The sequence below is a fragment of the Phascolarctos cinereus genome, unplaced genomic scaffold (genome assembly GCF_003287225.1).
Source record: "Phascolarctos cinereus isolate Bilbo 61053 unplaced genomic scaffold, phaCin_HiC Scaffold_1;HRSCAF=81, whole genome shotgun sequence".
Lineage (NCBI taxonomy): Eukaryota > Metazoa > Chordata > Mammalia > Diprotodontia > Phascolarctidae > Phascolarctos > Phascolarctos cinereus.
In genome coordinates this window covers 79,264,802-79,280,514 of record NW_027555514.1, presented here as the reverse complement: position 1 = coordinate 79,280,514, position 15,713 = coordinate 79,264,802, and the positions used below count along the sequence as shown (strand labels likewise).

Here is a 15,713-nt window from a genome sequence, read left to right as displayed (position 1 = left end):
TCTTGGGGTAAATTGAAGGACATAGTGTCCAGTAATAGGGGAAATGATAATCCAACTGTACTCTTACTTCATCAAACCTTACAAGGACCAGCATGTTTAGTTCTGGGTCCCACATTCCATTGGAGGGTTCAGTCAGCTGATGACCTCAGTTTTTTCAGTTAAGGAAGGGGGTTAAGGTCTTCAGCTGAGACTGTGGATGATGGCGATACCACATAGACTTGAGGTGAGGTTTAAATCAATTGCCAAGGAGAGTAAGTAGGTATTGATTATGGAGGAGTAGGATGATTTTCTTGCTATTTTTTGAGATTAAATAGCATAAATTTTTGGGGATTAAAAAGCATAAATTTGTAGTGAATCTACTTATGTCAAGTTAGGTCAGCATGGTTTCATGATTTCCTCCTGTCCTATTCAGCAGTGGGAGGGAGGGCGGGGGCTGTCGGGGATTAGTAGAGTTAATCCAGGCTTGAAGTTTGACAAGCTGGGATTGGCAGTAGTACAAGAAGGCAAGGGAGTCAAGAGTAGAAGATAGTGTAAGACTGAAAAACTGATGGGATGGAGGTGGGATATTGACTTAAAAAAACAGAAATTAACATTATCTGTGTTGTATTCTAGGGCAGCAAGGTGGCACAGTGGATAGAGTGCCTTGTTGCTGCATCTAAAATCAAAAAGACTCATTTTCTTGAGTTCAAATGTGGCCTCAAGATACTCACTAGCTATGAGACCCTGGGCAAGTCACTTAACCCTGTTTGCCTCAGTTCCTCACCTGTAAAATGAGCTGGAGAAGGAAATGGCAAATACTCCATTATCTTTGCCAAAACTCCCAAAACAGGGTCAGGAAGAGTCAGACACAAACTACTGAAAGACAACAACAAGTGCCATGTTGTGTTTTTATTTATTTTGTTAAACATTTCCCAGTTACATTTTAATCTTGTTCAAGTTTGACACTTTTTGTATAGAACTCATTTGGTTCACCAAAGGATTGAGGAGGGGAGAAGAGTTTAGGGGTAGTAGCCTAGAGACAAATTGAACGGTCAAAGAATGGAGGTCATGGGGAGGATGAAGAATAGTTAGGGGTTGTAAAAGCAGGGAGAGATGAAATGATAGAAGATTATGGTAAGAGAGGATTTTCAGAGTACACGAAGGGAAAATTGGAACACTTGAGAGATTCAAGGATATGACCATCTCTTCGTGTAGTTGATGTGGAGTGGAGGAGTAGATAATGGGAACTGAGGGGATTGAAGTCCTAGGAAGTTAGAGTATTGGAGGGAAGGAGAAGAGGAAACATTTATTTAGTACCTACTATGTGCTAAACACTTTAAAAAATACTTCATTTGATCTTCACGATAACCTTGCATGATATTGTTCAGTTGTTTAAGTTGTGTGTGACTCTTTGTGATTCCATTTGGAATTTTGTTGGCTAAGATACTGGATTGGTTCGCCATTTCCTTCTCCAGCTCATTTTACTGATGAGGAAGTAAGGCAAACAGGGTTAAGTGACTTGCCCAGGGTCATACAGCTAGTAAGTGTCTGAGGCCTAATTTGAAGTCAGATTTTTCTGACCCCAGGCCCAGCGCTTTATCTACTGTGCCACCTAGCTGCCCAACCTGGCATGGTAGGTGCTATTATTCCCTATTCTACAGTTGAGGAAACTGAAACAAACAGAGATTAAGGCACTTGCCCAGTCCCACAGTTAATAAGTGTCTCAAGGCAGATTTGAAGTCAGATCTTCCAGATTCCAGGCTCACCACTATCCACTGTGCCACTTGCCTCTAGCTATTATAACAAAGAAGGAAAGAAACAAGCACTCACTACCTGGCAGGTAGTCTTCCTGACTTTAGGCCCAGCTCTCAACCACTACACAGCATCAGTAATGTATGTTCGAAGTTGTTTAATTTGTGGGCAGACATTGGCATGGAAAGAAAGACTGTAAGATAGGCAGTGAGCTTATTGAGGAAGAAAGGAAGATGTCCTGGGTTCTTTCCAGTTCACATTCTTTGATCCTCTGATTGATTATATTGTCAAGGACATACCTGAAACCTTTCTTTAACGTGATAAATAGTATCTGCCAGAGCTTGTTCTCCACTGGCATAGCTTTTGAGAACTCATAGTTACCAGCATACCATAGTGAAGTGTCAAAATAGGAACTTGTGGAGGTCCACATGCTAATTGAACCATTAATGCCTACTCTTTGGGTTCAGCCGTTCCACTAGTTCTGAATCTATCTAAATTGTAGCATTGTTTAGAACTCATCTCTAGGATTTTCCTTTTTTTTTCTTTCTTTAAAACAAGTTATATTGGTGACTTGTCAAAAAATATTCGTTTTTGAAAAATGAACAAAACCCTCCCAGTATTCTCTTCCAAAATTGAAATTTTTTTTTGTGACAGACACAAGCAGAAATATTTGATACGATGACACCATCTGACAGTTTATAGAACATTTTGCTCTTATAGTCTCCCAACTTTCTAGAACAGGGGTGGGGAACCTATGGCCTCGAGGCCACTTGTGGCCCTTTAGGTCCTCCAGTGCGGCCCTTTGACTGTATCTAAACTTCACAGAACAGATACTTTTATTATTCTGTGAAGTTTGGATTCAAAAGGCCACACTTGAGGACCTAGGAGGCCACATGTGGCCTCAAGGCTTCAGGTTCCCCTAGAACCTTCCTTGTTTTTTGGTTTTAATTTGTTTCTTATTCTGAATTTATACACACACATACAAAAAAAAAAAAACAAGCCAAAAAACCAAACCAGACCAAAAAACTGTTATGAGATCTCTGATCTCAGCTTGCTTTTTTTTAAAAACCTGTTTTTGTTTTGAACTTAAATACCAAAAAAGGAGAATTTTTATATACAAATTAAAAGGCAAAAAGAATTGTACATGAAATTGTGAATTTCCATTCTGTATTGCTTGTTTCATTACAATAAAAATCAACTTTCATTACTTTAAAACTGTCCCGCTTATCTGGGCTTCCTTCTAAAACTTCCTTTGCTTCTTTCTTATGCATTTTTTAAAAAAAATCAGTGATTCTCCACCTTTTTCTTTTCTCCTTTTTTTTTTGACATCACCATTGCTTCCTTCCCTCCAGCAGATCTTCACCCCCCTTAAAAACAAGAGAGGTGGAAAAAATTAATGCTTCTAACAAATAAGCCCCATCCATTCAGGGGCTGTGTCTCTCCTTCTACTACATCCTTATTCCACACCTATCTTATCTTTGGTCTTCTGGAGGTATGGTATGTTGCCTTGATCAGATATCTTAAGTGGTTTAAAGTTTATCTCTACAGTGTTGTCATTGTACAAATTGTTCTTTAGTGCTTCTGCTCATTTCACCCTATATTAGTTCCTGTTTTCCTGGATTTTGTGAATATCCTTTTTTGTCATTTCTTATGGTAGAATAATATTCCATTATATTCAGATACAACAGTTTGTTCATCCATTCCCACTTTCCTTCTGGTTCTTTACTGCCGAAATGTTTGGGTTAATAATGAGACCTTTCACTTTGTCTTTGATCTTGGGGTTTGTGCCCACTATATAGACTACTTTACTAGATGGCCTCTCATCTTACAACTCCTGTTTTCTTATTTATGTCATTCTTCCTTGGAAACAAGTAACTGCTTTCTCCTCAGGGAGTCTCACTACCTTCTTTTTGGGAAGAGTCATTCAAACAGAAGACATTAAAGCTTAAAGCTGCACAAAGACTTTTGGGATACCCACCTATGTGAACTCTCTAAGGTTGCAGTAACTTACTTTCCTTCCTTCTTTGGGTCTCATTTTGCCTTCCTTTGTCCCCTTGATGTGGGTGTGGATCCTCCCCTGCGTTTTCAGATAACACTTCTTACACTCTTATTCTCTTAGGCTGTTTTGTTTTGTTTTTAAGAAACACTTTATTTTACCAGATACCTTGAGGAATGAAAAGGCTTCTTAAGTCTCTGTCTTCTCTACTAGTAGGGAGAACAGACTTTGAGTAATGATCACAACCATTTGGTCTTGGCAAAAATAAGACCATTGTACTCTCTGTGTTGGTCATGTAATACTGTAATTGTATTTGATTTGATTTTGCAGTTTTATAGTTTGGTTTTATTTGATCTTTTCTTTTCCTAGTTTCAGTGTTTCTGGCATAAGTATCATCTTGATGGTGTTGAATTTCTAACCTTTAAATAATTTAAATCTTTAGATATAATTATATACGTGAAGTTAATGAATTATTAACTATTACTTCAAACTCGTTAAGAGATAAGTGTCATAAGATAACATTCAATAATTCTCCCTTTTTTTACTAAACCTCCAGATCAAGCTCTATTTGCTGGTCTTTTTTGTTTGTTTGTTTGGTTTTTGTTAATGTTTTAGTACTATAGATGTATGTCTGGAAAGTCTGGAAAGGCCTTAGAAGTCATCTTTTCCAACCTCTTCATTTTACACATTAGGAAATGTGCCACTTCCTCAAGATTATCTAGATTTGAATTCATGTTTTCTCACTCTTATCTGAACCTTTTCTATTTCACAACACTGCTTTCCCAGTTGGCTGAATATCTTTATAACCAAGTAATGTTGATTCTAGTACAGTGAATTTTTGGCATAAAACTAGACAACACTGCTTAAAACTGTTTATATCATTTAATCAAATATCTACAGACCACTTGAATACTTCAAAAATTCCATGATTTGATAAATATAGCTATTCCTACTGAAATCAGTTGTAACCTCTAATTACATTAGTTTGTATGAGTAGCTCATGGCCAGAGAAATTCATGACTTGGTTGTTCACCTTCTTATGAGGGGTCCTCTTGTGGCTTTATAACCAGTCAACACCTGCAAAAGTTTAGAGGCATCTGGGGCATCAAAATAATTAGGTCTCTTCATGGATAATTCTGCCCATTAAAATGCATTTTTGTTGTGTCTTAATTTATTATTTATCAGATTTTTTTGTTTATGATTATTTCTTTTTAAAAAAATAATTCATTGATGCCCTTTTCTTTTTCTTAATACCACTTTCACTTTCCAATTATTTTTCCATCATAAGGTATTTCTTAACATGTCTTTGTGTATGGGTACATATAATATGACTTTTTATGGGAAGATTTATAATGTATATTTAAAATGTTTTTGGAATATTTTCTTCCAGTAATTCAGTTTTTATTAAGACTTAAATTTGGTAGGCATTAGATTAGAGCACCATTCCATTTTTTTGTTTGAAAAACTGGTGCTCTGTAGTTTTTCTACTTACCTAATGGTACAAATCATTTGCCATACAGTAATTTATTTATTTATTTTTTTCTTTTTTAAAAAATTAATTTTTTAGTTTTCAACATTCACTTCCATAAGATTTTGAGTTCCAAATTTTCTCCCCATCTCGTCCCTCCTCCCACCCCAAGATGGCATGCATTCTGAATACCCCTTCCCCCAATCTGCCCTTCACTCTATCATCCCCCCTGCTTTCTTGTCCCCTTCCCTCCCTGTTTTCCTGTAGGGTAAGATAGATTTCCATACCCAATTAAGTGTGTATGTTATTCCCTCCTTAAGCCAAATCTGATGAGATTAAGATTCACTCATTTCCTCTTACCTTCCCCCCATTTCCCCTCCACTATAAAAGTCTTTTCTTGTCTGTTTCATATGAGATAATTTATCCCATTCTACCTCTTCCTGTCTCCTTCTCCCCGTATAATCCTCTCTCATCCCTTAATTTTATTCTCCAGATATGACCCCTTAATCTTCAACTCACCCTGTGCCATCTGTCTGTCTGTCTATCTATCTATCTATCTATCTATCTATCTATCTATCTATCTATCTATCTATCTATCTGTCTGTCTATCTACATACATACAGTTTTTTTCCTCCAACTACCCTAATACTGACAAAGGTCTCATGAGTTACAAATATCATCTTTCCATATAGGAATCTAAACAGTTCAACCTTAATAAGTCCTTTATGATTTTTCTTTCCTGTTTACCTCTTCATGTTTCTCGAGTCTTGTATTTGAAAGTCAGATTTTCTATTCAGCTCTGGTCTTTTCATCAAGAATGCTTGAAAGTCCTCTATTTCACTGAATGACCATTTTTTTCCCCTGAAGGATTATACTCAGTTTTGCTGGGTAAGTGATTCTTGGTTGTAATCCTATCTCCTTTGCCCTCTGGAATATCATATTCCAAGCCCTACGGTCCCTTAATGTAAAAGCTGCTAAATCTTTCCACAATACTTGAATTGTTTCTATCTGGCTGCTTGCAATATTTTCTCCTTGACCTGGGAACTCTGGAATTTGGCTACAGTATTCCTAAGAGTTTTCCTTTAGGGATCTCTTTCAGGAGGTGATCAGTGGATTCTTTCAATTTCTATTTTGCCCTCTGATTCTCGAATATTAGGGCAATTTTCCTTAATAATTTCTTGAAAGATGATGTCTAGGCTCTTTTTTTTTGATCATGGCCTTCAGATAGTCTGATAATTTTTAAATTCTCTCTCCTGTATCTGTTTTCCAGGTCATTTGTTTTTTCAATGAGATATTTCACATTGTTTTCTATTTTTCATTCTTTTGGTTTTGTTTTACAGTGTCCTGATTTCTCATAAAGTCACTAGCTTCCAATTGCTCCCTTCTAATTTTTAAGGAAGTATTTTCTTCAGTAAGCTTTTGGACTTCCTTTTCTATTTAGCTGGTTTTGCTTTTTAAGGCATTCTTCTCCTCATTGACTTTTTGGATCTCTTTTGCCATTTGGGTTAGTTTGTTTTTTAAGTTGTTATTTTCTCTTGCTTAGCAAGCTCTTGACCTGTTTTTCATGATTTTCTTGTATCACTCTCATTTCTGTTCCCAGTTTTTCCTCTACTTCTCTTACTTGCTTCACAAAATTCTTTTTGAGCTCTTCCATGGCCTGGGACCAATTCATATTTTTCTTGGAGGCTTTGGATGTAGGAACTTTGACTTTGTTGTCTTTGGATTGTATGTTTTGATCTTCTTTGTCACCAGAGAAATATTCTATGGTCTGACTTTTTTTGCAAAGTTTGCTCTTGATCCCAGCCAATTATGTGAATTATAAGCTCTTTGTTAAGGTAGGGGTCTGCTTCCAATGTGGAGAATGTACTGTCCCAAGCTTTGGGGGTTTTGTGCAGCTATTTTCAGAGATACTTCTAGGGACCTGTGAATTTTCACTTCTTCCAAGGTGGTATGATAAGGGGCAAGGTGTTTACTCCTTTCCTGGCCTGTGCTCTGGTCTGTGAGTGACCACAAGCACTCTTGTCTGCCTTGGAACTGTGAGGAGGTTTTTCTCTTCACCACCACTACAAGTTCCACCATGCCAGCACTCCTCCTCACCCCAGGACTACCACCCAGAGCTGTGACCCAGGTCCAAGCATGGGCAAAGCAAGAGAATCCTGCACCAACAAAAAGATCCCTGCCATCCCTCTTTGATCAGCCACTCAATTCCCCCTCAGTCTGTGGGTTGGAAGCAGCTGTCGCCCTGGGACCAGCTCGGGAACTGGGGCTGGGACTGATCTTCTCTCTCACTGCAGTCATAGACTTTTCCTACTGACCTTCTAAGTTGTCTTTGGCATTTGTGAGTTGATAAGTCTGGAAACTGCCACAGCTGCCCATGATTCAGTCCTCTGAGGGCTGCTCCAGGTTCACTGAGGCCTGTTTTACCTGCACACCCAAGCTGGACTACATTCCTCCCCCTACTCTATTTGATATACCTTTCTGATCAACCATCCAGGTTGTCTTGGGCTGGAAATTTGCTTCACTCTCTTTTTGTGGGTTTAGAATTTGTTTAGAGCCATTTTTTTTGTAGGTATTTGGAGGGGTTTGGGGGAGAGCTCAAGCAAGTCACTGCTTTTACTCTGCCATCTTGGCTCCGCCCCCCACCATACAGTAATGTAAATATATCTTGTCAGGATCGTGGAATCATAGTTTCGGAGCTGACAGAAACTTTAGGTGTTATCTAGTCATACCATCTTATCATAAGACTATAGGTTTCCTTTAGGGGAAGTTTTATATCTCTAAATGCTTAATGAATAAAATAGAGAAAGAAGAGATCAATGAATTGGGCGTGCAACTGAAAAAGCTAGATAAAGAACAAATTGAAAATCCTCACCAAACTAGAAATTCTAAAAACCAAAGGAGAGATTAATAAAATTGAAATTAAGAAAACTATTGAACTAATAAATGAAACTTAGAGTTGGTTTTATGGAAAAAGCAATACAATAGACAAACCTTTGGTTAATTTGACTTAAAAAAAAAGAAAGAAGAAAACCAAATTACCAGCATCAAAAATGAAAAGGGTGAATCCACCACCAAAGAAGAGGAAATCAAAACAATAATTAGGAGCTATTTTGCCCAACTGTATGTCAATAAATTTGACAGTCTTAGTGAAATGGATGAATATTTACAAAAATATAAATTGCCCAGATTAACAGAAGAGGAAATAAAATACTTAAATAATCCCATTTCAGAAAAAGAAATTGAACAAGCAATCAGTGAACTCCCTAAGAAAAAATCTCCAGGGCCAGATGGATTTACAAGTGAATTCTATCAAACATTTAAAGAACAACTAATTCCAATACCAAATAAACTATTTAGGAAAATAGGTGAAAAAGGAGCCCTACCAGATTCTTTTTATGATACAAATATGGTGCTGATACCTAAACTGGGAAGAGCCAAAACAGGGAAGGATAATTATAGACCAATTTCCTTAACGAATATAGATGCAAAAATTTTAAATAGAATATTAGCAAAGAAAGAGATTACAACAACTTATCTCGAGTATAATACACTATAACCAGGTAGGATATATACCAGGAATACAGGGCTGGTTCAGTATTAGAAAAACTATCTGCATAATTGACCATATCAACAGCAAAACTAACAGAAATCATATGATTATCTTAATAGAAACAGAAAAGGCATTTTACCAAATACAATACTTATTCCTATTAAAAACACAAGAGAGCACAGGAATAAATGGAGTCTTCCTTAAAATGATAGGTAGCATCTATCAAAAGCCATCAGCAAGCATTCTACATAATGGGGATAACCTAGAAGCATTTGCACTAAGAGTAGGGGTGAAACAAGGATTTCCATTATCACCACTGTTAATATTGTGCCAGAAATTTTAGTTGTAGTAATTAGAGAAGAAAAAGAAATTGAAGGAATTAGAATAGGCAAAGAAACAAAGCTATCACTCTTTACAGATGTTATAATGGTATATGTAGAGAATCCTAGAGAATCCAGTAAAAAATTACTTGAAATAATAAATTTAGCAAAGTTCAAGGATATAAAATAAACCCACACAAGTCATTGGCATTTCTATATATTACTAACAAAGCTCAGCAGCAAGAGATAGAGAAATTCCATTTAAAATTACTGTAAACATTATAAAATACTTGGGAGTCTACCTGCCAGAACAAAACCAGGAACTATAAGAACACAATTACAAAATACTTTTCACACAAATAAAGTCAGATATAAATAATTGGAAAACTATCAGTTGCTCATAGGTGGGCTGAGCTAATATAATAAAAATGACAATTCTACCTAAATTATCTATTCAGCACCATACCAATCAAACTACCAAAAAATTATTTTATAAAGCTAGAAAAAACAATACAAAATTCATCTGGAAGAACAAAAAGTCCAGAATATCAAGAGAACTAATGAAAAGAAATGCAAGGGAAGGTAGCCTAGCTGTACCAGATCTTAAATTGTATTATAAAACAGCAGTCATCAAAACTACTTGGTACTGGTTAATAAACAGAGTAGTGGATCAGTGGAATAGGTTAGGTATGCAAGACACAACAGTCAATGACGGTACTAATCTACTATTTGATAAACCCAGAGACCCCAGTTTCTAGGATAAGAACTCACTATTTAGCAAAAGCTGCTGGGAAAACTGGAAAAATATATGGCAGGAACTGGGCATAGACCAACATCTTACACTCTATACCAAGATAAAGTCAAAGTGGGTACACTATTTAGATATAAAGACTGATATTCTAAGCAAACTAGAAGAGCAAGGAATAGTTTACCTTTTAGATATATGGAGAAGGGAAGAATTTATGACCAAATGAGATAGAGAACATTAAGAAATGCAAAATGGATAATTTTGATTACATTAAATTGCAAAGTTTTTGCACAAAGCCAATGCAACCAAGATTAGGAGGGAAGCAGAAAACTGGGAAAGAAATTTTACAACCAGTGTTTCTAATAAAGGCCTCATTTCTAAAATACATAGAGAACTGAGTCAAATTTATAAGAATACAGGTCATTTCCCAATTGAGGAATGGTCAAAGGATATGAACAGGCAGTTTTCAGAAGAAGAAAATAAAGCTATCTATAGGCATATGAAAAAATGTTTTAAACTACTGTTAATTAGAGAAATGCAAATCAAAACGAATCTGAGGTACCACATCACACCTATCAGATTGGCTAACATGACAGAACAGCACAATGATAAATGTTGGACAAGATATGGGAAAATTGGAGCACTGATATATCTTGGTGGAGTTGTAAAATGGTCCAACCATTTAGGAGAGCAATTTGGAACTATACCCAAAGGGCTGTAAAAATGTGCATACCCTTTGATCCAGCAATGCCACTTCTAGGGCTGTATCCCAAAGAAATCATAAAAATGAGAAATGGACCCACATGTACAAAAATTTTTATAGCAGCTCTTTTTTGTGGTGGCAAAGAATTGGAAATTGAGGGGATGCCCATCTATTAGGCATGGCTAAATAAGTTGTGGTATATGAATGTAATGGAATATCATATACATACATACATACATACATATATATATACATATATATAAAAGAGTATAAGTAATGGAATATTTTTCATATATGTGTGTGTATATATATAAGTATACACACACACACATATAAAGAAGAGTATAAGTTTAAAGCTAGAAGGGATTTGAGAAGCCATCTAGATCAACTACTTCATTTTATAGATGAGAAATTGAGACTCAGGTTCGATTGTCACTGCACAGATAATTCTTACATCTTTATCTATCCCTAACCTCTCTTCTGAACTCCTGCCTCTTGCTTAACCATTCCACTTAGTATTTTCCTTCTGAGGGTCTCTTCCATTTACATTTTATACACACACACACACACACACACACACACACATTTTGGATGTACATTATTATTTGCATATAGTCTTCCTCATTAGAAGGTGAATTCTTTGGAGGTGAGGACCATGATTCTGCTTTTCTTTCTATCCCCAGTGCTAATTTGGTTGCCATTTTATAGGTCTTTTTTTGGACACTAATTTTGGTTTGTTTGACCATTACAGGGCCATAGAAGAATGGTGTGCTGCTCAGCCTGGAGTGAAGATCATCCAGTATGCAACCTGTTTACTTGTGGGTTTGATCGCCAGGCCATTGGCTGGAACATCAACATCCCTGCTTTGCTACAAGAAAAATAAGATCTGTGGATTCTCCACAATTGTTTTTTTGCCATAGACTTTTAACTCATGCAGATATTTCTGCGTATTGATCTGCCATTATTGTGAGAATTGAACCCTAAAAAGGGGGCTATGTAAATGTTGTTTCCACATTGTGCCCAGTTTGCATGAAATGAACTGAAAATGTGTGATCATTTTTCTTCCCTTGATTTCCCCTTGTGTATTGACCTTTTATATACTGGCATCCATTGGTCATTAGAAATGAAGTTCACTTCCCATAGAGCACATAAAAGGCTCATGAATTATTCCACATTTGATACATGAACAGTAGGGCATTACATTTCTGTGAATTCAGTGTCAATGTGAAATCCTTATACTCGTTGTGAGATAGGTAGTGGTCTCTTGCATTTTACAGAAAAATCATAAATATCTACTATATTTTGAAAAGATTGAAGGCCTGAATTTGAGTTGATGTAGTCACACTGGTAGTCACACATTTCATATTTACTTCTTACATGAAGTTTTGATATGTAGTGCTTCAGTGTAATACAGCTTCAATATTAAGTTTGAGTATAGTTCTGTAAAAATAGCATGGATTTGAGAAGTAAAAGTTTAGCAGCTTCTAGTATGTATAGAATGTTGACTCAACATTCAAAGGAAGTTTCTTTTTAAAAAGAGGTGTTTTCTGCCCTAATAATATTAAGTCATTTCAATTTCATAAGGTCTTGCACTAACAATTCCAAAATAGGATTCTAATCACTGAAATATGTTGAAGCAAAATTTAAAGCACTTTAGTTTATAACTGTGGTTATAAACAGTTTATAGAAGTTTCAGATGACTTACCCAATGACTGTGACTTGACCTTTGTAAGAAGGACTTGCTACTTTTTGGTGACCTACCTGAAAACAAAATCTTTTTTATGTTCTACACCTTCAGTTTGCATCTTTATAAATAGGTCCACTTCCCTGGTGGCATTTGAGAGCCAGCAATGCGAATACATGAGTACTACCTCACAAATGAATGTTATGAACTTTGAATCTCACTGTGGCCTAGTTGAAGCACTTTTGGTTTATAGCTGGAATATTGAATTAAAATCAGAAGGGAAGAAGACAATCACACCAAATGTATCTTGAATATAAACAACTTGTTATTGGTTTGATAAAGTTATAACACAAAAAAATTTGTAAGTTTGGAAGATTCTTTTCTCTCAGACTAATAGCTGAGACTAGAGCTATTGCAATACCTTATCATATTGCAGAGTGAGTGATCCTATTACTCTTGGCTTCCTTGAGATCAGAATGTCATACTAAAATTTGTAAGTATTATTTCTTGTTGACTTGTAGTCTTACTTAAAAAGGGATCTTGGTGTACTGCCCTTCACATTTGGACAGCCATTTTTCTTTATTCATGGTTTTCTCCCTTATTTTTAGGTGATGTGGGAGGGTGGTTCACAGTTTTGTAACTGATATACCCATTCAGTAATGTGTAGGGCTAATTGGAAATAGGAGGCTCTTCAGAAGAGCTTATTGTGAGTGAAAAGAATGCGACATTTTTTGACACAATACATAGAACAGTAGCTGAACTTACATAGTTAGATATAATTTTGCAGGGGTTGATTAACATTCATTGGTTTATTCAGGAATAAGAAGAAAAAAAGGAGGGAATTCCTAAAAAGAGTGAGTTATAAGTTAAAACAACAAAAGAATAATATTGTATAAAGCTGGGGTTTTTTTTGATGAAGTGATAAGAAGTAAATAAACATTATTGTAGTACATTTTTCTTTGAAACTCGGAAGGCTCTGATGTGTTTTCAAATTTGATTTTTTATTAGCTCAAATACAGTTTGGGGATTCCAGAGTTAGTTGCCACTATAGTAAATAAAAGCGCTCCAGGTTTCAGCTACTGCTTTCTGAAGAACATTTTGCCATAATGCCTTGATTCTGCTGAGGCATTTGCTATGACTTATTTTTAACCTGTTACGCATTAACTTTTGGAAAATTGATATTCAAAATACCGTTTCCTGTCCCCTTTCTTGTATATTCAAAGGCCTGAGTATTATTAACTTGCTCTTGAATGCTAGATTACAGAGATAGTGTTATTGACTTGATTTCTTTTAATTTGGAAATTCGGATGTTTTGGAATCACTGCTGGAAATATAAATATGCATATTTACATATATGCATATATATTATACATATGCATACATTCATACATCAATATATACACAGAAATAACTGATTCAACCTTTACAAACCAAGTTTTAGCCTGTTTTTGCTTAATGTTTTTGAAGTCTTTAGAATACATGACATGAAGGCCATTCAGATCTATGCAGACTAGTATCCATCACTGCCAGTGGCTGCTTACTTTTACCACAAACTAGAGGGGCCAACCTCTGACACCAGAAATGAGTATACACACTCATTTTCATTGGAAGTAAAGTAAATCCTCAAGGTGCTAGAGCTGAGTTCTTAGGAGCAGGCTAATATTTACACTATTAACCACTGTATCATCTTTTAACTTAATTTTATATAATATCTATTTGTGGCCATAAATGTTATTTCCAGCAAGTCAGGTAGGCAGTTGGTGATAATGAATTTTTAGGGTTGAAATTGTCATGTTTCATGCTGAATGCAGACATGTCCAGAATTTCATTTAATAATGGAGGAAAGTGTATTAGGGAAAAAATATGTATCGATGCAGAATTTCACAGAAGATACATTGTTAGGCAAGGTAGTGGTCTTATGTAGCTTTCTTTTTCTCTACCAGTGCACATCCCTTTTTTTTACAGATTCAAAATCTGTACATATTTTGGAATCTGATGTAAAACATTTGCTGCCTAAATTTGTGAATACAAATTTCTTTTGGAAGAAATATGTATTTGTAAGTGTTGTATGGATCTACTTGTTTTTTATTTACTTTTACTGTGCTGGTTGTTTTTTTAAGTGTTTTAGTGTCTTCATTGAAATTTGAAATTCATTAAAACATCCATGTTCTGTGATTACTGTTTTTGAAGTTGTATATGAACTATCTCATGTTTTATAACATTCCATATGTGTTTCAAATAGTCCTGCGTTGGTCAATTAACAGTTTCTGAAAATAATTTTTATCAGGCCTAGACGTTTTCCACAGCTGAAATGAGAACAAGTTAGATAAAAGTTATTACTTCCAATTTGAATTTTTAAAAAATCTTTTGTAATAGGAAAAATGTAACGTTCACCTTCTTGTTCATTTAATGAGGTACCAAAACAAATAAATACAAAATTATTTTCAATTTTTTTTTCCACTGAAAACAATTCTGTTAAAAATAACACTTGGGCAAAGCAATTAAAAACCTTTTTTTTTCCTGTAGAGGTCATCAAAATATCAGAAAATACTCTATTATTTCAGTTTGAAAGTAAAACTTATGGTTAAAAAAAATGGATACTATTTACCATGGGAAAATGTAAATCAAGATTGACAAGTAGCTCTTTGTACATCATTATATTCTTATATGAATGAAGCATTATAGTGGTTATAGAAACCTCCAGGGGCTTTCAAATATTACTTGATACTGTTTCAGTTATTAATAGTTTCTTTTTAACAATTTTATAGTTCATGGCTTAAGATGAACACTGTAGGCATTATGTATTGCACTTCAGAAATCCTAGGAATTTCTCTAACACGTTTCATAAAATAAAATCTTTACTAACCTGACTTATAACTGCACTTCACCCAGTTTGGTCTTCTTAAGTCTTGTTCCCAATGGTTATTATTCCTTTCGGGAAATAGTAGACTGAACAGGAAAAATAGTAAGATGCTGCTTCTTTCTAGGTCCTAATGTCCTGGTTGATGATTAAATAGGATGAGGCAGGCCTTGGGGCTGATTAGATACAAAGGGACCAAAGTGAAGATTGATTCATGCTTTATCACAAGAACACTAGGGTCCAGTTCATGCACATATCTTGCCATCTGCCCTTCTGCTGTCTCTCTCTTCTTATAAGAAATAGTAACCCACCCTAACCTTCTGCCTCCCACCCATACCCCAGGGGAATAAATCTATTCAACCTGGCAACTTTACTACTTACCAGGGCACAGCTACCTGGATTAGAGGATGAGTGCTTTGCCATTACATGTGTATTGCCATGAACTTCTCCCTCTGATCGCCTTTCAACAACTGCTCTCCATAACTCTTACTCTGGATCAATAATCAAATCATATTAATATTTCCATTGCTATTAGACAAAATATGACCATTTACATTGCCCTATGGCTCCATTCACAAGCTTTGTGACTCGATCCAAGTTCCCAACTCGGTGCTGTATTGTATCCTTAATATTAGCACGATATTCATACTTAT

The 15,713-nt window shown here is 35.6% G+C and overlaps 1 protein-coding gene across 2 annotated transcripts in view; it reads left to right on the top strand.

Moving 5' to 3' along the window:
• The window catches only part of WDR37 (WD repeat domain 37), a 110,072-nt gene extending 95,424 nt beyond the window's left edge, over positions 1 to 14,648 (top strand). For both annotated transcript variants that reach the window (XM_020990368.2, XM_020990367.2), the window contains exon 14: positions 11,268 to 14,648. In XM_020990368.2, the coding sequence (XP_020846027.1) occupies positions 11,268 to 11,399 (132 nt within the window). In that variant the 3' untranslated portion in view covers positions 11,400 to 14,648. The remainder of the gene's footprint in view (positions 1 to 11,267) is intronic.
• Positions 14,649 to 15,713: the final 1,065 nt, after the last annotated feature.